The sequence below is a fragment of the Montipora foliosa genome, chromosome 3 (genome assembly GCF_036669935.1).
Source record: "Montipora foliosa isolate CH-2021 chromosome 3, ASM3666993v2, whole genome shotgun sequence".
NCBI classification, from domain to species: domain Eukaryota; kingdom Metazoa; phylum Cnidaria; class Anthozoa; order Scleractinia; family Acroporidae; genus Montipora; species Montipora foliosa.
Window position 1 is genome coordinate 58413057 of NC_090871.1, and position 23803 is coordinate 58436859.

The 23803-nt window shown below is 40.9% G+C and overlaps 2 protein-coding genes across 3 annotated transcripts in view; one reads left to right on the forward strand and one right to left on the reverse strand.

Annotated features, from left to right (window-relative positions):
• The first annotated feature begins 1219 nt into the window (after nucleotides 1–1219).
• On the forward strand, nucleotides 1220–14169 carry LOC137997791 (uncharacterized). The gene is made up of 3 exons (XM_068844043.1): nucleotides 1220–1456; nucleotides 4061–10627; nucleotides 11632–14169. Exons 1-3 carry the CDS (start codon nucleotides 1220–1222, stop codon nucleotides 13273–13275), a joined length of 8448 nt encoding a protein of 2815 aa, XP_068700144.1. The 3' UTR covers nucleotides 13276–14169.
• A 6068-nt stretch (nucleotides 14170–20237) lies between these two features.
• LOC137997794 (uncharacterized) overlaps nucleotides 20238–23803 on the reverse strand; it is a 74590-nt gene continuing 71024 nt past the window's right edge. For both annotated transcript variants that reach the window (XM_068844045.1, XM_068844044.1), the window contains 2 exons: nucleotides 22826–23187; nucleotides 20238–22284 (listed from right to left, as the gene is read on the reverse strand). In XM_068844045.1, coding sequence (XP_068700146.1) covers nucleotides 22010–22284; nucleotides 22826–23187 — 637 coding nt within the window. In that variant the 3' untranslated portion in view covers nucleotides 20238–22009. The remainder of the gene's footprint in view (nucleotides 22285–22825; nucleotides 23188–23803) is intronic.

A 23803-nucleotide genomic window follows, 5' to 3' on the forward strand; every position in this document is an offset into this window, starting at 1 on the left:
AGGAAATATAACATCATGTTCGGAAAAGTCGCGGACCAGAGTTGAGTACAGATGAAATGTAAATTGCCAGACAACTGAGATGCGACTTCAGTAAACTCTGTGATGCATTCAAGGCGTTCGATTCCTTTTAAACCCATACAGAATTTGCCATTTGGTTTCAGTGTTGTACATAACCCAACAGTTTGCCAAATAACATTAGCAACAAAGCTCACTTTGTGATATCCGACGGCGAAAGATGCAATTGTTGTCGAAGACCATTACTCGTCGCTTTGAAGATTCCAGATATCTATTTTTCACCGCCTGTCTTGTTTATCCAATTGCCTTTCCATTATTGAGCTCCATAAGTGTATATTTTGTTTAAAGATGCACTAAAACGCCATTCGCGTTACAATGACTTTCGACGCCATTGCAGGTTAATTAAATATTCTACTGTGTCTACCGGATAAAATCTACGCATTTCTAACACCCCTTTGAAAACGACAAAACATACGCCCAGAAGACTCTACACAGGAAAGACTATTACCGACATGGAAAAAAAAAAATAAGAAAACGACTTAATTCCAGCCATTTTCTTACTGGGATTGCCGTACTGGCAACCCAGTAAAAATTTAGGTAGCCCTTGGGGTGGCGCATAGGGTGGCCCATGGGGTAGGCCATGGGCCAGCCCTTAGGCTAGCCCTTGGGCTAGCCCATGGGCCCTGGCCCGGGTTTTGTTTACACCCAGACTTCTGTCACATGAACGGTTCATAGCTTTGGGCATTTTTTCCACAAAGTGTTATTACGGTATGTACGCGCCTATTTGCTAGTAGATTTTTGCTTTAGAATGTTTTACGTACCTGTAGGTAGGCTTGGTGGTACGAGGTTTCAAATCAAGGCTGGCTTGCCTAATATTCGTGCTTTGAATACGATATGTTTATGTCATGGCCCCCTTTGTGGCTTCAAACAAACACAATACGCAATCGAACCAGCCAGTCATATTTCCATTAGGTTTGCGTCCTTGCCCAGACTTTTCTAATGACTTGTCACTGCTCCAGAAATGGACGTTGACAAAAAATTAATTAAGGAATGCAAATGAGCTGTCAACAGTACAAAAACCCAAGCTTCGTTGGCTTGATTGCAGTCACGGAGAGCAACCCATGCTATCACGGGAGCGCTTGACGTCCGTGTATTAGCAAAGATATCTTCTTTCTGGTTAATAGCACCAGCACTGAATTGAATCATGTCGGAGATGGAGCAGACGTTCTTGGACGCGGGCGTCGGTGGCCGAAGGTCGTCGTCTCCTTCAGTCAAACGAACAGTTACCTACAAGGCTTCTGATCTAGGGTTTTCAAGCAAAGGCAACGATATCACCATGCAGCACATCTCTGAAGCTAAGGGCTACCTCAACGAATTTGAACAGATGTATCGAAAGCACCGAGAGGAGACGAATAGGCTGAAGAGGCACCATGCTAGCGAGGTACAGTAGGTGGTGGTCTATGCGGTCTATGCCGGTAGATGAGCGTTTGTTGTAACGGTTACTTGAAGTGTATATTCAAGAGCAGGCGTTTGAATCCCTTTGCGTTCTCCGCAGAATAGCTTACGGCGTGTGGTTTTACTTTACTATTTTGATAGATTTCTGACACGTTCAATGTAAACAAATCAATATTTCAATGCTTATGCTAATGATTTCGCGCGACACACCCAGAAAAGATATATTCTTATTCGCTGTGGGAGAAAGGATAAAAATTGCACTGAAAAGTCGCTGTAAATTGGCTAGATTTCAGAGACTAAAAATCAACAAAAAAAAAAAATCTTTGACAACAAAGTCAATTTGACAGTCGAAACGAAGTTCTAATATTGATCAGAGATGTGGATTCCGGGCGACTATGAAAAAGAAAAATGTAAACAAAGTCTCATCGCTTTCAAGTGTTCAGTAATTTTTTTCTCCAATATTCTTTGGCGTTTTTGACGTGATCTATCTTTTGTTTGCTAAACGATTAATTGGCCTTTTTAGGCCGGCGTATCATTTGGTTTGTCCATTCTTGAACATCGGCGAAGTTTTTCAAGTCCATCAAAATGTGACTTTTAAATACCTACTTGTTTTGAAAGCCTTTTATTTGCAGTAGTTTTTATCGAAAAATAAGTAACTCTGCTATTAAAATGCCGCTCAAATACGGTTCTGCAAGAAACTGTTTCAAGAAGGCTTTTCAGTTTATAATCTTTACCTCAGAATCACTACAGTATGTTGCCTACTATCCGACCGGTACCAGTATCCGACCACTTAAAAAATAATTTCAATTTTTGCAACGCCCTAATTAGTTTACGGAAAACGAGGTATACCGAAAGGAAACCGAACATTTGAGCTTTGAGATGCAAGTTAAGGATCATTTGCAAAGGGCGCCGTTCTGCTCAGGTGAGTGAAGTTTTCTTGACTAATATTTACGCTTTTCACTGCGCAGTAAAACGACTGCTGTCGAAGAAAGAGTTTTTAAATCATGATATATTTGAGGGAACCTTTCCATATTTGCAGTGTGTATTCTCAAAGAAACAAGTAGTTAGAACAATTTTCAGTTATTCCTGTAATGAACTGTTCCTAGGATAACGGAGGCCAGAATTATCAACAATTTTTTCACTAGCGTGGCCAGAACACGACCAGTGTTTTGTTTACTGTGCAAAAATCATTGTATAAGCTGCAGTGGTGATTAATTTCATATCGTTAACTTTAAGTGATCTGTGTGTTGTGTAATACTACTCTGAAGCAGCTCAAATGAAACTTTCTTCATTGATTTATCGAACAGAATTATTTTCCGTGTGTAGCTTTCACAACGCATTTTGCATAACTACTGGAAGCAGACGTTAGAACGGAATTCCGTCAGTTTTTCACGATGCTCAGTTCGGAAGTCGGATTCTAATGCCAAAGTACTTTGCAAGAGCAAAGGGATACAAAAATATCTCTTCCAAGCCGAAAGTTACGTTTAATTCTTCTGTTATTCCTGTGGTCGGATACTGGGCTCGCTGGTCGGATACTGGGCAGCAATGGACATATTTTACCGGCGGAAACGAAGGTAAAAACGCAAGGCTTGTTTTCTCATATTACAGACTAAATTTATTGTTTCAGGGCTAAATTACATCAAATTTAAACTGAAGTGGTCGGATACTGGGTAACATACTTTTTTATACCTCCCAACTCAAATACATTTTCCGATTGGAGGAGAACGTGTCACGTGTTATGGGACAAAACTCACTAACTCCCTAAGGAAACAATGACTTGAACTTTCGACTCGCACGTGATCAGGTCGTGCACCTTTGAAACAGCGGCAAATTTGTATGCCAGCCAAGTCAAGCAAATAATGTTTACGCAGTCATGGCAGCCAAACGGTTTCAAACAAGAACTGAACAAGAACTTGAACAGCTTGTTTTCTTTCTTTTCTTGAGTGGGGTCTAGAAGGTCCAGTTGGGGGTCCAGTTTGGGGGTCCACGTTTTGTACTGTCCCTGCTCCATTCCATGCACGAACCGTCGTTAAATGACCTCAAGCATAATTGAACATCTCCCTTCCCCTCGGCAGCATTTTTACCATTTAGGTCAACTAGTATTAACTTTATTCTGATTTGCCATTGTAAACAGTGCGTGTAGAGCCGAAGAACTCGTGGCGTACTAAAAGTAGAAAGATACGCCAAATGATTGAATCATGGCTTTTATGGGAAAGGCAAGCTCCTACTCATGGGATCCTGGGAGGAGTCAAAACAACGTTACGTTGCGCACTTTGTTTGATTTAGTCATAACATGCCATGACATTTTAATAAGTGTCAGTTTCTCTGTATAGGTTCATATTAATTAACATTCCTTGACATTCTGCTTACTAATTTTGATATAAAGATGCCTGGCAGTAAGGGAAACTGTCAACATTAAAAATGTTTTTCTTTATTGGGGGGAGTGGGGGGAGGGGGTGCTTTGTTAATTGAATCAGTAAATCAATTTTAAGAGTCCTTGCCTGTCTGACCATCCCTTTGCGAAGTCATGACAGAGCTACCAGAATCTCACCAATTCACCAACGCTGACCATTTACTCTTTTCTTCAAAGGTGCAACAGCTAAAACAGGAAATTGAGAACTTAAAGCGTCAGAAAAGGCAGACAGAGGATCAGCTCCAGGAGAGCAGGGGCGAAAGAAACCGGCTGAATGAAGAGCTTGTTTCCCTCAGAAAACGGCTCCTTATGCGCGAACGTGAATTGGAAGTGATGCAACTCGACATTATGAACAAAACCAACATCATAGTTTCGCTGAAGACTGACAAGGCAGCGTTACAGCGGGAATTAGACACTCGTGATTCTGAAGAGATTGTGAGCCAATCGGCGTCCACTATTCAGGAGTCTGCGCCAATGGAGGATGAATTCTTCAGCTTCCAAATAACTGAGTTGGAAGCCAAGCTGAAGAATTCAGGCGACGAATGGGAAAATGTGCAAGAAGAGAATCTCAAATTGCAAAGTAATGTGACCGATTTGCAGAGCGAGCTCGATAAAGCAAAGCGCGATCTAGACGCAACCAAAAAGGAATGTGACCTGAAAGTGAAGAAGTTCGAGTTGCAATTTCAAAATTCCCAAAAGGAGCGAGACGATCTTAAAAGGCAGCTAGAGAAGCTTCGAGATGATCTAAAAAATAGCAAAGGCGAGCTGCTAAGTATGCAAGCAGAAGCTGGGAACAATAAGCGTGTCGCTGACAAGTTCCGAGATGACGCAGAAGATAAAAACAGGCAGATCCACAACTACGAGAAGGCGAATGGCACACTGAATGATCGAATTGAGGAGCTCCAGCAGGAACTATTGCAAAGCGAATTGCACTCTGACGTGGAAGCGAAGCATGTTAAAGAACTCGAGAATGAGGTCCGATCGTCAAACAGAAAAATTGCTGAATATGAGGCGCAGATTGACACTCTTAAAGGTACCAATGAAGATCTTCAACGTGAGCTAACCATCGTAAACAGCAGGGTAGCGACCCTTGAAAGCCAGAATGGCAAGTTCACAAGCAGGGTGAGGGAACTAGAGAATGAACTGGTACGTTGTCGCGCACACATACACGAGATGGAGAGTGAATTTGAGAATGTCAACACCAGGTATGTACAGCTTCAGTCCTCACATGATTCAAACGTGAGTGAGGTAGATGGGCTGCGCACCAGAGTAGGAAGCCACCAGAGTAAGGTCAATGAACTAGAATCCCGCAACAGCACCACGTCAAAAGAAAGAGACGACCTCAAATTGCGAATAGTGCCATTGGAGAAGAAGGTCGCGGAATTCCGACTGGCTCTGGAAAAAAGTGAAAATTCTCGCGATGACCTGGAGCAGAGAATTGATACATTAAAGGCGAGCAACTCGAATCTTGAAGCAAAGCTTAATGTTGCCAATGAAGCAAAGGCTCAGCTGAGGGCAGATTTAGAAGCTGAAAAAGATAAGGCTGCCCAACTCAGAAAAGAGATCACTTTACTCAAGACTCAGGTGGCAGAAGCGCAACGCAGTCTCGAGAAAACTAAGAATGATAATGCCAGGAAAAAGAAGGTTATCGATGAATTGAAAGAGACAATTCGCCGCCTTGAAGGAAACATTCACGAGAAAGAACAAGACGTGCAACAACTCAACATTCAGAGCAACATTCTTGAAGACGAAAAGAACGATCTCCATGATGAGCTGATGGATGGAAACAAGAAACTGGCAGAGCTGGAAGGAGATCTAAAGCAAGCTCTCGAAGATAAGAATCGTGCTGAAAACGATCTAAATGACGCGCTGAAGAATAACTCAGAGCTGGAAACTGACCTGCAGGCCATGGATAAGAAGAAGCGAGAATATGAAGAACAAGTTTTGAACCTGAAAAAGAAACTTGAGGCTGCGGAGACGAAGCTTAGTGATGCTTTGACCACGAAAGCAGTTCTCGAAGAGGAAGCCAAGAAGCATGCTGACAAGGTAAACAAACTCAAAGACGAGCTAGATGGCCTCAAAGGCCAGCTCTCTGAAGCACAGCGTCAAACTGATGCTTATCGCAAAGAAGTTGATATCAAGGATGCCACAATCGCCTCACTGAGATCTCAAATCGGTGATCTTGAGCAAGACAATAATGATATAGCAGCAGAGCTTTCCAAAACGAAGACGCAGCTTGCAGCTATTCAAGAAGAAAAACGCAAGCTCCAGTTAGAGCTCAGTACGAAGAATGAAGAAATTAATCGACTGAATGGAGAAATCGATATCACCATAAAAAGAAATGAGGAGCTACAAAGTGAATGCATTGTTGTTGCCGATAAAGTCCAAACTGTAGAGAACAGCTACCAAGATTTTATGGCTCTGTCTGGGGACAAAGATAGTCTTTTGGAAGGAGAGCGGGAAAAGAATGCTCAACTAGAAAAAGAAATAAAAAATCTAAACGTCAAGATAAAAATGCTAGAGGAAAGAGATCGAACCAAAGAAGTGGATCAACTAAAGGCACAACTTGATCAGGCAAACGAAAAGATTGCTGACCTACTTTCGCGCATCAGCCAACTGGAAGGTGACAAATCTGATCTCGAACGCGATATTGTAGCTGCCCAAAGTGATCTTGCACAGAAAGAAAACGACTTGGAAGGCGCGCAGAAGGATAAGGAGAAAGCAGAAGATGATCTATACAACATTCAAGGGAAAATTGATAATTTAGAGAGTCAATTAGCAGCTGCACGTAACCAGATCACTCAACTAAGAGAAAGCTGCAGGGACGAAAAGAACAAGAATGTCCAAGCAAAGGCAGAAAATAATAATCTTGCGGCCAAAATAAGCCAGCTGGAGAAGGCAAACGACGGTCTAACGAGCCTGATTACAAAGAAAGACAAGGTTTTCGCTGACTTAAACGAAAAGATAAAGAAGTTGCTGAACGAATTGGCCGACGCGAAGCGTGATACCCTTGCTGCCAAAATGGAAGCTGAAGATCTGCGACAGGATAAGAAGGACTTGGAACGCAAACTCGACGATCAAGTCAAACGCCTTCAGCGATTCGAAACCGAGATTAAAGATCTCAAGGAACAAAGGAATACTCTGGAGACTGAACTCAGCAACAAGACACACAAGTTGGCACTTAAGGAGTCCCAGATAGACAGTCTCAAAAAGGAAAGAGATAACCTAAGAAAGGAAGTCGAGAACCTAAACGTCAAACTAAAGCAACTAAAGGAAGAAAACTTAGCCCTTCAATCAAGCTGTCATGAACTAGAGAAGAAAGATGAGTCGAACTTCAAAGAGATCGAAGGCAAAGATGCCGCCCTCGAGCGCCTAAAATCCGCTAAGGCTGCTGTTGAAGAGGAACTCCTAAGCTTGAAAAAAGAAATGATGACAACTCGAAATGCCCTTGAGGCCGCCAACAACAAGATCAAATCATTAGAAAACAGTCTAAAGCAAACCAATATCAGTATGAGTAAGCTCGAACTCACTATCCAGACCTTAAATAAGGAGCGACAGGAGCGAGATAGCGCCAGTTCCAGCCATGATACGCAGTATATTGAGATTGAAACACTCTACAAGGCTAGTCAGGATCGCAAAAACAGATACAAGCTAGAGGTACAAACCCTAAAAGCTCGTATTGAAAAGATGGACGCAGACTACAAAAAACTGCAACAGGAAAATGTTGATCTCCGAGCAAAAATAAATGCCTTGAACAAGAAGAATCGAGATCTACAATCTGCAAATGATCGCACAAACGAAGGAAAACAAGCGGCAAAAGGCGACCTGGAAGCTGCTAACATCCAATTAGCTGACCTTGAGATCAAATGCGACAACGAAACTAAAGAGAAGGATTCCTTTAAGAAGCAATTGGATGATGCTCTGGATAAGTTGGAAAAAACACGGAAACAAAATCTAGAACTCGAACAAGTTATCATGGAAAACACGATGCAGCTTGAGGAAGCTGAAAAGGAAGTGGCAGAGAAAGAAAACGAGATTAGAAATTTGATAGATGGTAAAGAGTTCTTAGAGGGTCAACTAGATGTTGCTAAGAGTGGTTTGCAAAAAGCACAAAAAGAAGTTGACGACCTCAAAGCCCAAGATGCACTCAAACAACATGAGATCCTGGATCTTAACAAGAATATAAACGACTTAGAGGCTCGCATCGTGAAGTTAACAGGAGAAAGGGATAGATCACTAGAAGAACAAACCTTGAGTATCGAAAAGATTGCCAACCTGGAAAAACTGATTGGAGATCTGACTAACGAGAAAAATGCATTCTTGGAAAAAATCGAAGAACTCAAGAGAGGAATCAGTCAGCTTCGAGAAGAAGGGATGAGTGTTCATAAGCAGATTACAGAACTTCAAAGCGCGATTAACTTCTCAACCAAAGAAATCGATAACCGAGAAGCAACCATTGCTGATTTGAGAAACAAAGAAGAAGTTCGAGACCAAGAAATAGAAAACCTTAGAAAGAACTTGCTACGCTTGCAAAGTGACTACGAAACCGCCCTCCAGAAAATCAAAGAGTTGGAAAAGGCCTACCAATCATCCAACGATAAAGCAACACTGATCGAGAGCAAGGATTCAAGTAACCGCGACAGGATAAAACGCCTTGTCGACGAAAATGGTGCCCTAAGAAGGAAAGTAACAACACTTGAAATCTCCATGAAAACTAGCGAAGAAAAAATCGAAGACCTGGAGAAACAAGTCATGCAAGCTAACGAGGAGATAACCAGACTGCAATTCGCGCCTTCTTTTGAAACGCCATTTCAAATTGAAGGACAAAGCTTTGTTGAATCAGCAGGAGGTAGCATTGAAGCAGAATTTCTTAAAAAGGATTTGGAAGATCAGAAGAACAAGAATGCCCAGCTTGAGAAGCAGCTAAGGCAAGCTAATGATGCCATAAAACATCCACAGTTCCAAGTCGATCAACAGAGCAAAAAGTTAAAGGAAAATGACGATACCATTTTCGACCTGCAGAAAAAGATCCAAGAGCTTAACATCCGTCTTCAAAAGACAGGGGATCAGACAGATAACCCAGGAATTGTTGCCTCTCTACGCGGTCAAAAAGACACTTTGGAACGTGACAACCAGATGTTGAAGAAAGACCTAGAAATAACTACAAAAAATCTGGCCCAGACAAAGACGACTCGCGAAAATGCCGTAAACCAGCTATACGAAATCAAGAAGTTGTTGAATGAGAGCGAACTTAAGCTGAACATGGCCACCACACAAAACGAGAATCTTCACCAAGAGTTGCTACGTTCACAACAGAAAAACAATGACTTGGAAAACGAAAGGGACCGAGCATTGAAAGACCAGGCTGAACTTCGTGGCGAATTGTCAGAAAAAACCAATCGTTTGCAAAAAGTACAAAGCGACCTTGAATCCTTAAAATCACAAGTGCGTGATCTGGAAAGTCGTATCCTAGATCTGGAGCGGGAACTGGACGACAGTCAAAGCAAGATCAAATGGCACGGGAACAACGAGAACCAACTGAAAGACGAAATCGCCTCACTTAAGAGGAAGCTGGATGATGTGAGAGAGGCACATGACAAGCTCATCGACACGATAGACCATCTAAATATGCAATTACAAGACAAAGACGTAAGCATTGCTCTCCTTGAACACGACGTGAAATCGCTACGAGACCAATTCGAGAACCAACAGAGAAGTTTAGCTACTGCTAACGCTAACGCAGCCGAACTAAAAAGGAAGTATTGCAACGCCTTAACCGAAACTGAGCGATTACAAAATGAAGTCAACACGAAGGTACTAAAGATACACAGCGTGGAAAATCGCTTCAAGTCCTTAGACGCTGACAAAAACAAGTTAAGGGTGGAAATCAGTCTCCTTAAAAAAACCATCTCCGAACAAAAGGTCCAAATTGACATAAGCAAACGCCGTTCCGAGATAGGTGCACCGGCTGTCGTCCAAACCCTTCAGTCATCTCCAGATATGCTCCAATTCAGAGATGACTCAGTTACCTCCAAGAAGTTTAATGACCTAGAATCATCGTACAAGAAGATTATCCGAGAAAAAGAAGATGGAGACAAACAGGCCACAGCACTGCGAAGCAAGCTCGCCAAGTTAGAAAGCAAACTTGCTGACCTTAACAGAGCTAAAAACGCGTTGGAAGGAGATTCTACGTGGAAAACTAAGAGAATTGATCAACTGGTAAAAGAACTCGATGATTTACAATCTAAAGACATGATTGATTCTGACGAGGCTCTCGGATGGAAAAACAGAATCACCCAAATGCAGCAAGACTTGGACGGTGCCAAAACCAAAATCTTTCGATTAGAAGCCATGAATAAAACCTACGAACAAAAGGTCAAGGATTTCAGTGAAGATTTAATCAAGGCAAGAGAGAACGTGTCGCAACTTGAATCAAAAGCAGACGATGATCAGCAAAAGATAGAAGACCAGCGAAAGGAACTATTAGAGGCTTATAAAAAGGCAGCGGACTTAAAAGCAGCTACCAAGTCATACCATAACACTAAGAGTGAATTGAACGGAGTCATACAAACCTCAAAGAACAAAATGGAAACTTTGGAAAACGACCTCCAGAAGGAAGCCAAGCAGCACGCACATGTAAGAGGCACTCTTGACCAAGTGAAGAAAAAAAACGAAGACCTGAAACTGGAAATAGCCAAATTACAGAAAAAACTACGAGAGCTTCAGCAACAGTACGATTCCCAGGTACGGTTTAATTCAGTCGTCAAACTTCACAGTCAGTTTGCTCTTTATTTAAACAGGGCTCGAAATTAACGAAAAAAATCCAGTCGCAATTTTGCGACAAGATACGAAAATTTAGTCGCGATTTCGTAAATTGTATTTAGCAAAGCAAAATACGAGCCCGCAATGCTTGTGTGTAAAGAAACCGCTGAAAATGGCGAATGATTCCAAGGAATGGAGTTGTACACGTAACACCGCAGCCAAATTACGCAACAATTACGTTATCTTTAGATGAAAAACAAAAATTCAAGGCGAGAAACAAAATAATTTTGTCATTTCTTCATAAAAAATAAATGTTATTTTAGCAAAAGTAGCAGCAAAGTGGCGACTGCTTGTCCTTTTTGTTTCGAAAAAGCGAAGGTGAAAACTTTTACTACTATTTCCATGGCCGAGCTAAATCGAGAACGCCTCGACTCAGCACGCCACCTCCAGATCTCCCTATTCAACATAGCTGTTCTCAGTTCTTCCACACTTTCCAAACCAGTATCGCTTTTCAGATTGTCTAGGTCAAGGTGAAAACAAGTCGTAAATTTGCGACTTCTCCGGGTATTTCAGTCACAAAGGGGAAAAATTCGAGCCCTGTGTTACCTTAAACATGTTAAAAGTTCGGCTTTCCTAAACAAGCGGTTGGCAGTTCACAAATGGCTCTTCGGGATTTTCGAAAACGGGCCCCAGGTCCCCACCCTTGTAAGTGTCGGTAGACCTGAAAACAGTATGGTAACGTCAAAATATTAAAATTTCAAATACTGATTGTACTGAGCCCTAATTCTAACTTGCCTCTCTTTGAGAAACTACCCGATCAACGTAGATGACAGGCAAGACATCAGCTAAAATCAAACAACGTATTTTTTCATTTTTTGGCAAAACCCAAATTTCAGCCGCGCGTTTGCCATATGCCATCGATCCCATGATCTGTCGATTTGTGTGTCTTCACCTATACTAAAAATACCTTATCTCGTTCATTCCAGGTACAAGAATGGTCAGAGCGCAAGTACACAATTGACGGCTTGGAAAAAGTCAACATGGAGTTAGAAGCTCTCATAGACAAATTAAGACGAGAATTAGCTAACTACAAAAACGAATATGACATCCTGATATCCGAAAAGCGTGACATCGCGAATGAGTTAGCTCAGTTGAAGGCAAGAGAACAGGACATAGAAAAGTCTTTACAACAGGTGATGGAAGAAAAACACAGGCTGCAGGTTGAATTAGAAGATGTTAGGAGGGAGCTTAGTGAACCTCTACATGAACCCGACCTTCTGCTTCAGCAAGTGTCGGTTGTCGGTTCGGAATCTGGCGTCGAAAGGTTCCCCGACATGAAAGATGACCTTGAAGCAGCTAAAAACGAGACTGATCGGCTCGCTAATGATATTACATCCTGGCAGTCCAAATACAACACTTTACAGAGCAGCTACGACGACTTGGACGGTGACAAGAAGCTCCTCGAAGATAAACTTGACAGCATGCAGAAGACGATGAACGACTTCGAGCACCACAATCACATTCTGACATCCGACAAGAACAGGCTCACCATCGAACTTGAGGCAGCCAAACGAAAGACCAATGATTTGCTGTCAGAGCTAGATGAAGCCAAACGTGGCAAAGATTCTCTAAAAGTGGAGTACGAGATCTTACAGAAAAGAATCACAAAGATAGAAGCCGAGTATGAAATCCACATCACCACTCGCCACGACAATGGTGATTCGGGTGCGTACGCCAAACTACAAGAAGCCTACAAGCGCAGCCAGGAACGTGAGAACGAGGTACAGGCGGAGCTGTTGACTTGCTACAAGGTGATCGGAGAATTGAAACATCAACTGATTGGAGCTCAAGAAACCATTGAACGGCTAACAATAAACTACAACACTGAGACCATCAGGAGTGCAACTCTTCGCGAAGAAGTAGTCACTTATCAGAGACGACTCTCCGAATTAGAAGAGAAGTACGAGATTAACCGAGGAGCAAACGAAGACATGGCGAATAAGCTGGCGGTCTTGGAACAGCATTTGACTGAAGCAAGCAGACAGAATACATCGATCCAAGAATCAAAGGCGCTTATCCTTGTTGAAGTAAGCAATCAACGAAATAAAATCACCCGCCTTGAGAAAGATTTGGAGGTTGCAGAAAGCGAAAAGACAAACCTTCGACTACAACTGATGGCTTTCCTTAGTAAAGGAGAATCTGAATCGGATGAAATCAGTAAACAAATCTCTGAGCTATCAGAACGCAGCCTGTCTTTCCGACGCGAGAAGGAAGACCTAGAGAGGCAACTCTCGAAGCAGCATGCTGAGTATGCAGAAAGCACCCAAGAGATTAATGCCTTGAAAGCAGAAATCGAAGACCAAAGACGAACAAAGAGCCTTGAAGATCAGCAACGTTCTGGCGAAATACAGTCTCTGAAGATCAGCATGGGTGAATTGCAGCGAGAAAACGAAGCTCTGAAATCAGAGACCTATTCCAGTTCCACCAAAAAGCAAACCGAATCTCTCTTTGACCTCGATGGAGGTGACGAAGATCTCGGTCCATCTGCAGAATCGACCAGATATGATCTCGACGGCGATGACTTTGAAGGTGGAAGCACTACTGTGACTGGCAAAGAAGGAAAGTCCTAAATTTAAAGCATTTAAAGCATAAGACAAAAACCCAACGTTACTTTAGGAAATTTACTTGCATAGAAAGAAAACATGCATTTACAAAACGTTCAAAGTTACTTTGATTGTAGACCATTTGTCATTGGTATTTCTGCAGGATAGCTTCAAACTCGTACAGCCACTAAAGTGTTTAACATGATACAATAACTAAAACGAGGCTGAAACAGTTATCTTCAAGGTTTATTGTGACCGTAGAAGTGGTTACGCCGCATTTGCTTATTAAAAAATCGATAGTGTTTGTTTAACACAAAAATAGCTAAAAACAATAGCAAAATTTTCGAATGCACCGAGACAATAAAATTAGAAGGGATTTTTTTATTCATTTTCGTGTGTCCTTTAAAGATAAGACAAATTATAATAGTGAAAGAAACGACATTGCAAACAGCTAATGTAATTTGTGAACAATATAGTTCGTTCATTTAAAAACTTTTTTTTATAAATTAAGCTCTGTTAAACCAGTGGTTACAATGACAATCAAAGGAAAATAGTTTAAAGTTACATTTAAATATGAAGAATTCTGAAAACATTAATCGATGTTAGATAATTTGTTAACTAAATGAGGGAGAATCTTTTGGTTTTTGAATATATCAAAATAGACTTAATTCCTAGCAATTGAAGTTTTTCCGAGCACCAATAAATGTGATTTAATTGAATTCTCTGCTCCTGTTTCCTTAATTAAGGGTTAATAGTTTCTTGTTAAGGAGAAGAGCTGGGACAATTAAAGACATGGTGCCAATAATCCTTAATTCTCAAACAAGGGAGTTGAAAACAAATTAAGGCTTCCTTTATTACATTACAATCGCAATGACCACTAAACCACAGACGACTGTGCGAGGGATTCGCAGGGAAATATATATTAAAGAGTTGCGTGTGTGACCGGAAACGGGTCACGTTTTCGTTGCACACAATGCAATATCCGGTCATTGTAGACTCGGTAACTGGTAACCCAACGCGCTAATTTCTCCTGGTATTGTTAAAAAAAGAATGTGAAATATTTTAAAACACCATTGTAGAAACTTCTTGATTTGAATGGTTTTGATTGGAGTCAACACATTTAACAACAGTTTTAAATGTGAACAACTATTGTGCGATCGCAATTAAATACATGGTTTGGTTACGGAATGTGGACTTAAGACTTTGGAATTGAACTCGACATTGACCAAGATATTGTAACATAAAAAATCCCTGAAATACTGTGAATTTTAAAGGAAATCGGCTTAAATTCCTTCAAACAAAGTGTAGACCACCGGTGGCCTCTTGTTTATTTAACAATCAACTAGCAATTCCACATCTTCTACGGGAGAGGATGAGATATGTCGGGGCAATATAACTTAATATTTCAGTTCAGAAGCATCTCGCCAGGTCGGAATCCAAAATGCCATAATCTCACTGTTTATGGCATACTTATAGCTGGTCGATCTCTTTGCTATTCGCTATTTTCACAAATCTCATAATACAGTTCATTTTGGGGGGTTATTTTTGCATTTAAAAAAACAATGGATATCTAGTTCACTGAAGCATGATACAGTCCAAAGGAAATATGACTTGTATTGTTTTCACACAAAGAACCCCCAAAACATATTGCATTATGGGAATAGGAATGGAAATGGGAAAGTAGCGAATACGGACCATGGTCCGAAGTTTCTCGCAGCAAATTGAAATTGTTGAAAACGTTTACAAAGAAAAGCAATAATCACCCATAACCTGGCAGACGACAAATGTGTAAGGAAAACATAAACACCGAAAAACTGGATTCAGACTATGACTGTACAGTGATTATCCAGAAAAAGACCTCCAACAAAACAATGACTTTAAAGCAAACGGTCTTGAAAAAAAAAACCGTACCCTTGGTCTTGAGGAGGGCCTTTACCCTCGGGCCATACTCAAGTTCAATGGGCATGGTATTTTGTCTCCACTTCACAACGAATGAAAACACGCTAATAGGCAAATAAGTCTATTTTGGGAGGGCCTGGCAAGAATCAATAAAACCCAAACACCGTGACCATAGAGCGACAAAGTATTGGGCGCACGAGAAAAGGAACGCAAAAACTTAAAACCTGTGATTCGTTGCTTGATGATGTCATCAACATAAGCGTTTTTCGCCTCAGCAGACCTACAGAGGCCATGACGCTGAAAAATACGGTCGTTAATGCCATTATTAGCCGTCGAGGTAGCCCCACCCGAATGGAGGGACTGAAGACCGAACTTAGATGGGTCAACCCCAACGTTTTTCAGGAATCCATCCCGAAGACAGCTGTAGCTGATAGGCTTATCTGGGGAGATTAACTTACATAGCTCTTTCCTTTGGAAATGGGCTTGAAAATGAGGTCCTGTGAATTGGGGGGAATGTGGAATTTATCTAAGTACCTCCTGAGTAGACTAACAGAACATGCGGGGCTAGACAGCTCAGAAATAACTAGTTCGTTCCCTCTGCGGAGCTTGTCGTTCTTACCTTTATGTACTTGAATTACCATGAAGCGGTCATGGAAAGAAATTTCACTTCTTCTGACTCTAGAAATATCATCAAATCTGATAAATGAAGCCAGTGAAACAAAGAACGTACATGGTAACATTACGCAAATAAACAGGGTTATCCAGATTGGCATGGCTAACAATTTCATGGATCAAATCTGAGGAAATAGGCTCTTTATTGTTGACAGTATCAGTGCCAAGACTTGTCTTGGATGCCGACCTAACAGTCCCGACTACAGAGTTGTAGGTAGGGGAGGGAACCCCGACCATATCATGGACCCATTTAATGTCGTAAAAGGCGGAATCAATCACGCTGGGAGACTGGGACTGCTCGATGGGTTGCTGTAAGTAAAGAGCTACGTGAAAAGGGTCAGCGGACAAACTAGTTTCGTTAGGCTTACAGGCCGCGAAGTCTTTCCCTTGCGAAAAGCATGGTGATACTGGAAGGAAGTGCTGCAGGCCTTAGAGGAAAGGACCGTGGTTTTCAATCTGTCCGTGAGACCCTGGATAAATCATCTCCTAGCGTCACCTGATCTCGCTAGAAACCCAAACAAAAAATATCTGGGGAGACAAAAAATATCATAAAACCACATCTGAATAATAAGAAAAAGCAGTAAGAAGAAAATACTAGGAAGAAAACACAGGCAAGTCATACATGCGAGTCATAAATGGGCCTACATTGCAAAAAATTAAAAACGAAATACAGACGAGACTCTAAGCATAAAGAGCGAACCTACACGGGCTAAGATCAAAGAATGAAATGAAAAAAACATTATACAAAACAGTAAATGTGAATCCCGGGGAATCTGAAATAGCAACAAGTGAGAAAATGTCTATGAACAAAAAAAAAAAAAAAAAGAAAAGTGTCTATGAACAAGAGCTATATTTGCCAGGGGAAATGTGCAATACCATGTAATAGACGAGGGGGGCCTGGGCATGGAACGCTTATCAACAAGAGCTACATTTGCCAGGGGGCAATGTGCAAGAACCTCTGAGGGACGAGTGAGGCCTGGGACGGCTGACATTGATTCCAAGCGCTACAGCGTCGAAGTTTAACGATCTGGGACCAAAGAGGGAGTTGCGCGCTTTCCTTTTGATGAACAGACCCTGGCACTTGGGAAGGTACACCCAGTCGATGACAAAGTTGCTCCAGTGGACTCCATCTTTAGAACAGGAATTGCAAAAGAAAGATGACTTCCATTAGGGGACTATTATAAGGTCGCTCTGGCATGGTACAGCTCGAAATGCTTCATGAATCTAACAATGAGGGAGACTGGCGGACACAGCCAATTGTTAGCAAAACTCCAGTCCTGGCAAAACGCGACAACTGTTCGGAACCTGGTTGAAAAAACCTAGAGATAAATCTGGGTAGCTTGGCGCTGTAACTGCGGGCGAACCTATCCACGCTATGAGGACCCCAAAGCTCGTCTAAGGCCTGAAATATAACATTGTTTAGCTCATAATTATCAATGTCGATAAACCTGCTGATTCCATCCACTCCAGAGTTAAGGTCCCTTGGAATCCACGAGCAATTGAAGGTAGACCTTCTAGCTGCCGTTACTTAGAAGAATAGAAGCGACTTTCTGGTTGCCAGAATACCAGACGACTTGAGAACCCGACAGATGACTTGCAAAAGCTTCTAAGGCGAGGCACAGAGCCTTAAGTTCCCTCCACGTCGAACTTTGCGCACTCTCCGCGATCGACCAGTTCTGGTGGAACACCATATCAACTTCCGATTGCAATTAACCAAACGCACCCCAAGCAGAATCGTAAGTATCAGAAAAACTAATCTTGGCGGGAGGATGCTCTTGTGGAAACTCTTCTCTGCACTCCATCATTCTCCAGTATATTCGAACCATTCCTGTTCTTCTCTATACTCCCGCCATTCCTTTTCATCTTCTCCAAACATCACACGATTATTCATTTTGCTAACAGAAACGGTTCAACGCTCTTTCCCCCCGTTACGATACTCGTTCCTGAGCATGCGCGCATCGACTCGTAAAAAGGGCTTTTAATCCACATACAGTGGGGCCAAAAAGGTCGTTTATTTTGATATTTCCATTGAGAGAGAGAGAGAGCAGTTGTAGCTTGCTACAAACAAAACGAAACGATAAAAGGTTAAGTCAATACTTTTCCAGTTTCTGAGGCATAAGAAAGGAACTTGGAGCAGTCAATCAAAAAGTCATTTTAATCAGTTTCTAAGGCCTCCAGGATGCCAACTTTTTTCCACCTGTTCTCGATGATTGAGGAGTTTTTTACCAAAAAGTAATAGAAGTTCAAAATGGCCTTGCTGCTTGAACAGAAAACCGAAAAAAATTAGTTCCCAGTGGAAATTTCAGACAACTCGCACCGCAAAATTTGTTCCCGCAAACTCCCAAAAATCGCCAATCTGCAAAATAAAAGTCCCGCAAAAATTTCATGCTACACGGTAACAGTAAAAGGCAAGCCAAAAGAAAGATGAAGAGAAATAACATAGTTTTTAAATAAAACTCTGAATTTCGAATTCTCAGCGAAAGATCAATTAATGACAATCGATCGTAAAAACACTAAACTTCCTGGGGAAAGGCACGATGTTGTGTCAGAAAAAAAGAGATTAATCATGTGCTAGGCAACCACAAAAGTGCACGTGATCACCTTATGTCAAATTTCTTGTTTACAATGAATGAAGAATGTTTGTTAATCGTTCGTCGCTTTTAGAGTTAACAACGTACTTTTTGGCCAGGAAACTTACGTCTTTCGTCATTAAATTTTGTTGTAATGTTTATCTGAATATTTACATTTCATCTGTCGAGTCGGGAAGCCTTCTTTGTCGGGTTATTGACCCGAGACCGGACTCTTATCTGGAACAATGTTGATCAATCCCTTCACTGAAAAACGACTTTTTTAAATAATGGAACAAGAAATGGACAACAAGCTGTCTTTCAAATAATTCTTGACTAAGAAGAATTAGTCAAATTTCAAATTGTTTTTTACCTGAAGACTGTGCCAGAAAATTGTGAACAAAGGCTACTGAAGGTGTTCGATTTCGTCTCTGGTATCCAAGTCGAAAAAGTTACCAGAGAATTTGCCGTTTGGTTTCAGAGTAACTGCTGAATACCCCGCCACTCCAAACCGGATCTTGAAAAGTGATGGCTACGCAGTGGTCATTACCACCCCTCCCTCTAGAATATGTTAGGAAGAAAAAAGTGGCTACGCGGCTACGCAGTGGTAATTACCACCCCTCCCCCCTAGAATATGTTAGTAAGGAAAGAAGCGGCTAAGCGGCCACCCTTCTTCGCACACGATCTCGTTAAAAAGTGAAGTTAACCGAACCTTAAAAAAAATCTAAAATTTTAAAAGAGTGCATGCTTAGGGCTAATCACAGCTGAAACGAGCGCTTAGTCTTAATCATTAAACGAGTGCTATATTCATCAAACGATCTCATTAAAAAGCGTAGTTAACCGAGCCGTGAAATGAAGTACGCTCGAAACTTCGTCTTTTACCGTTGATTTTTTATCGTTAAAACATTTGTTTTTGGTGGTATTTTAGTTAACGAGGAAATATAACATGTTCAGAAAAGTCGCGGACCAAGGACACCATACTGAAGACTGTGCAGAGTTGAGTACAAAATAAATGTAAATTGCCAGACAACTGAGATGCAACTTCAGCAAACACTGTGATGCATTCAAGGCGTTCCATTCCTTTTAGACTCATACAGAATTTGCCATTTGGTTTCAGTTTTGTACATAACACCACAGTTTGCCAAATAACATTAGAAACAAAGCTCACTTTGTGATATCTGACCGCGAAAGATGCAATTATTGTCGAAGACCATTACTCGTCGCTTTGAAGATTCCTGATATATTTTTTTTCACCGCCTTCTTGTTTATCCAATTGACTTTCCATTATTGAGCTCTACAAGGGGTACACTTTGTTTAAAGATCCACTAAAACGCCATTCGCGTTACAATGACTTTCGACGCCATTGCAGGTTAATTAAATATTCTACTGTGTTTACCGGATAAAATCTACGCATTTCTACCACCCCCTTGAGGCCGACCAAACTTACGCCCAGAAGACTCTACTTAGCAGGGGAGGGATAGGAAAGACTTTTCCCGACAGGGAAAAGAAAAATAAGAAAAATAAGAAAACGACTAAATTCCAGCCATTTTCCGACTGGGATTGCCATACTGGCAACCCAGTAACTATCACAATGCAATGCACGTCTATGACGTCAACCCGGTATCGAACCCATCCCCCTTCATTGCTCGGTATGGCTCAAAGTATGACGACTTTTCGCGTCTTTTCAAGGGAAAAAAGCTGGAACCATATCGGAGAATAAATAAAGCAAAAACAAATTGTTGAGTGAGGTGATAGGCACTTTAAAGCGCAGCTAACGACATTTTCATTTATTTTCATTGAACGATAATAATACCTCAAAGAAATAAGTTGAGTGAGACTTGAATTTTTATTTTCACATCAAAAATACTCTGTAATCCATGCATTGTTTCATTCGGTTACATATGTCTGCATAATGCTACAAAGCGATACAAATTCCATTTCTACATCAGTGTTAACAACATTAACAAATATGTTGGAAAAAAACATTCTTTGATTGCACCGACGTCACGGCAGCCATGTTGGTGGAAAGAAGCGGAAAATACCATAATACTCTTTGCTCGTCCACCCAAATTTTAAATAAGCATTGTTTCCAGTTTCTCTTGAGACTTACAATGGTCCCAAGAAAAAACAAAACAATGCTTATTCAAAATTTGGGTGGACAAACAAAGAGTACTATGGTATTTTCCGCTTCGGCCAATAGCGAAAAAGTCTTTTGGGAATTTGAGCTACATTTTTTCTATTGTGTTGGCACCAATATGGCCGTCTTACCACGTTAGTGCAATCAAAGAATACCACAGACGGGTTGAAACAAATAAATCTATTTGTTGAGCAGTTCAATTTGCTGCCATTTACAGCAAACAAAGGCACTGATATGTCATCCAAATTAAATAAATTCCTTTTCTCTCAATGTTATCGTGCTTTCACTATTAAAGAAATTTACTAATATGGATAATTTTTTTCTCCGTCAACCGTGTTTTCATGGTTTAAAATGACCTTAGACTTCACCTGACAATTACATTAGTTATTAGTCTCCATTTCTCTGGGTAGTGCACAATTTTAAAGAACCCCAAGAGTTCAATTGGATAGAAAACAGAAATACAGCCTTTCAGAGCTCATCGCTTAAATGAAATATCGCTAAGTACCGATTTCAAAACGGGGTTTTTCAACATTTAAAAAAGGTTCTTTGCAGCAGTCTTGAAATAACTGGGCCAAGCAAGAGGCGAATGATTCGTGGTCGACACGCTGAATGTTATTTAACGTGTGAGAGATATGTGCAAAGTTATTCATGCTGACACCACTGACTATGTAGCGTCCGAGGTCGAGCTGTAAACTGGTTTAAACTAGGCTAAGCCGGGTTAATACCATGGCAACCTATACCTTTTGGATGAACTTCAAGCAAAAATAAGCGCCGCACCTTTTTCGAAAAACTCGAGCCGGACCTCCTCCTCTATACACTGAATACTGTGGTGAGGCCGAAAAGGAGGTGGAGACCGCGCTCTTTAAGACGGAGTTAGAAGGCTCCTTCCGGTAGAGAATATGAAGCATTATAATTTCTCAAATAAACTGCTCCTGTTTGTATTTTAACGTGCGACAATTGGCTACATTCTAGCGATTCTATCATTAGTTTTCTCAATAAGTCTGCTCACTATTTCGTTCAATGAAATAAGGTGTTTCCACTACATTTAATTAAATACTCTGCTTAAGGCTGCGCATGCGTGGTGGTGGCTCTAATTCCTAAAATACCCCACTCCCATTGTTTTTCAGTTGTTCACCTATGACCAGAAAAGATAACACATCGAAAACGAAGATGATATAAACTTGGACGGCAAATAAAGTTTGCAATCCTTTTAGAGGTCCCTTCTACGAAATCTACACAACAGAACCCAGTTATCCTTCATAATATTAAGTTTTCAGTACAGATATCACAATAACATTCGGATTTGACAAACGTCCATTTAAACACTTCTTGGTATAATTTCGGAATTGCTTTTTTCCGTTTAAGAGAACCTTTTGACGTTCAATTTTGTACATATAAAATGCTCACGTCGAATAAACTCGACATTCGTTAATTGTCACGTTAATTTAACAAAGTTAATTAAATTTCAGATCTCGCGTACTTGAGTTTACTGTCCAGTGGTCTTGCCTTCGTTCACATGACGTTTTCTCTTCTTTCTCTTCTTCTTTGATTCACTTCTTTTTTTCTTCTTTGTCACGTGACCAATAACTTCTATCTCGCTCTCGTCGGGGCCTGGGCCTTGAAAGACCTTTTTCACGTGAGGGTAAGGTGCCTCGGAACGAAGATGAATTTTCTGTGGAGTTTTGACAAGAGATTTTTTAGCTCCTTTTTCATCCCTCTTTGTGTTCCGAGGAAATGGAATAGCCTGTCGAGATACGGCCTCTGTGTAAAAAACAAACAAACAAACAAATAAAAATACGAAGATCAGTCATACACACTTATACAGAATTTTTTAAAAGTAAAGATACGAAAATTTACACCACCATAGAATAACCTATGATTCACATTATTAGTAAGTAGCAACAATCCCTAAAAATAAGCTACACACAGTTAACGACAAAGTACTTCTACAACATTAACATTCTTCAAAAAATTCGACCACTTCTCAAAAAAAGAAATGTGTTTGACCTTAGTCGTGGAAAACTGTGTATGCAAGAAATAAGAGAGGAAGAGATCTCTACAATCGACTTTGAAATTTGTTAAGAAAGCCTTAGGATCTATGGAACACGAATAATTTGGTCCCACGTATTACGGAAGTTGCGCGATTTGTGACGATGTGAGGATCAACTATTTCAAATGGCCAATACTTAATGGCATAAATGTTTTCAACAAATTCACACAGCTAAACTGTTTCTTTGTAATGTCAGGACTCGATGTATGAAGTGTTTATACAAAAAATTGACGCGTCGTCGCTAATACGTACCGGTGCTGCTAGCGTCAAAACAAGCTGATGGCTCCACAAACATCGTTTCTTGGATTGGCTGACAGCCTCCACAAGATCCTCCACACTCGCCAATCGCCGTTAGCCCATCTTCAGACTTGCGCACATTCACCAAGCGTTGAGGGAGCTTGGGTGTACCCCACCCTTCCCACTCAACTTCCTTGCGCATGCGTAATCCAGTGCCCGTCAGATCGATGAGGAATTTACCCTTGTAGCACTTAGAAGCAGCTGAGTAACAGTCCCCGGCGCGGCCATATCTGACCGGGTTGCCCTCCGATTTGGTAAACTGGTAATCATCTCTGTGAACAAGTCCCGATGTTGGATCGACTCGGATTTTGTTGAACCTAACACCAATTGAAAAAAGTGATGCAATCAGAGAGGTAGGTTTCCATACGGTTCACAATTTTTTTTTCTTGCGGAAACTCCGAGTCCTGGTCAATTAGTTTTTTGTTAGATAACAATTTCTTTCTAAAATAACTCGCCTTTTGCTAATTTACGAAGAACGAACGTGCAAAATGTTGACGCAAGGCATTGAGCCACGAATAAATTTCTTTGCACAACATAGAGCGAGGCTTTGTTGCTGAGAGTCTATGTGATCAGATGAATATGAGAAGGTTGTTTACTATACATGGTTGTGAGCACTAAATGATGTAGCTCCATCATACATTAAGGATCTCTTCTTTTTACGTGCCACACCATACGATCTCAGGGGGTCTCGTATTTTTTCTCTCCCTAGATGTAACACAACATCATATGGGCTTAAATCAATTAGATATTTAGGGCCAAATTTATCGAATTCTCTTAAAGATAATATTAGATTATCTCAGGACTTAAGTTCTTCGCTGGTATGCAGTAATAACAATGTTCCTTCTTTTTCTTTAAATTTTAGTTCTTTATTTCTTTTTTACTTCTACTCAATTTTATTCTAATTCTATTCCATTTTATTGTGATGTAATTAGG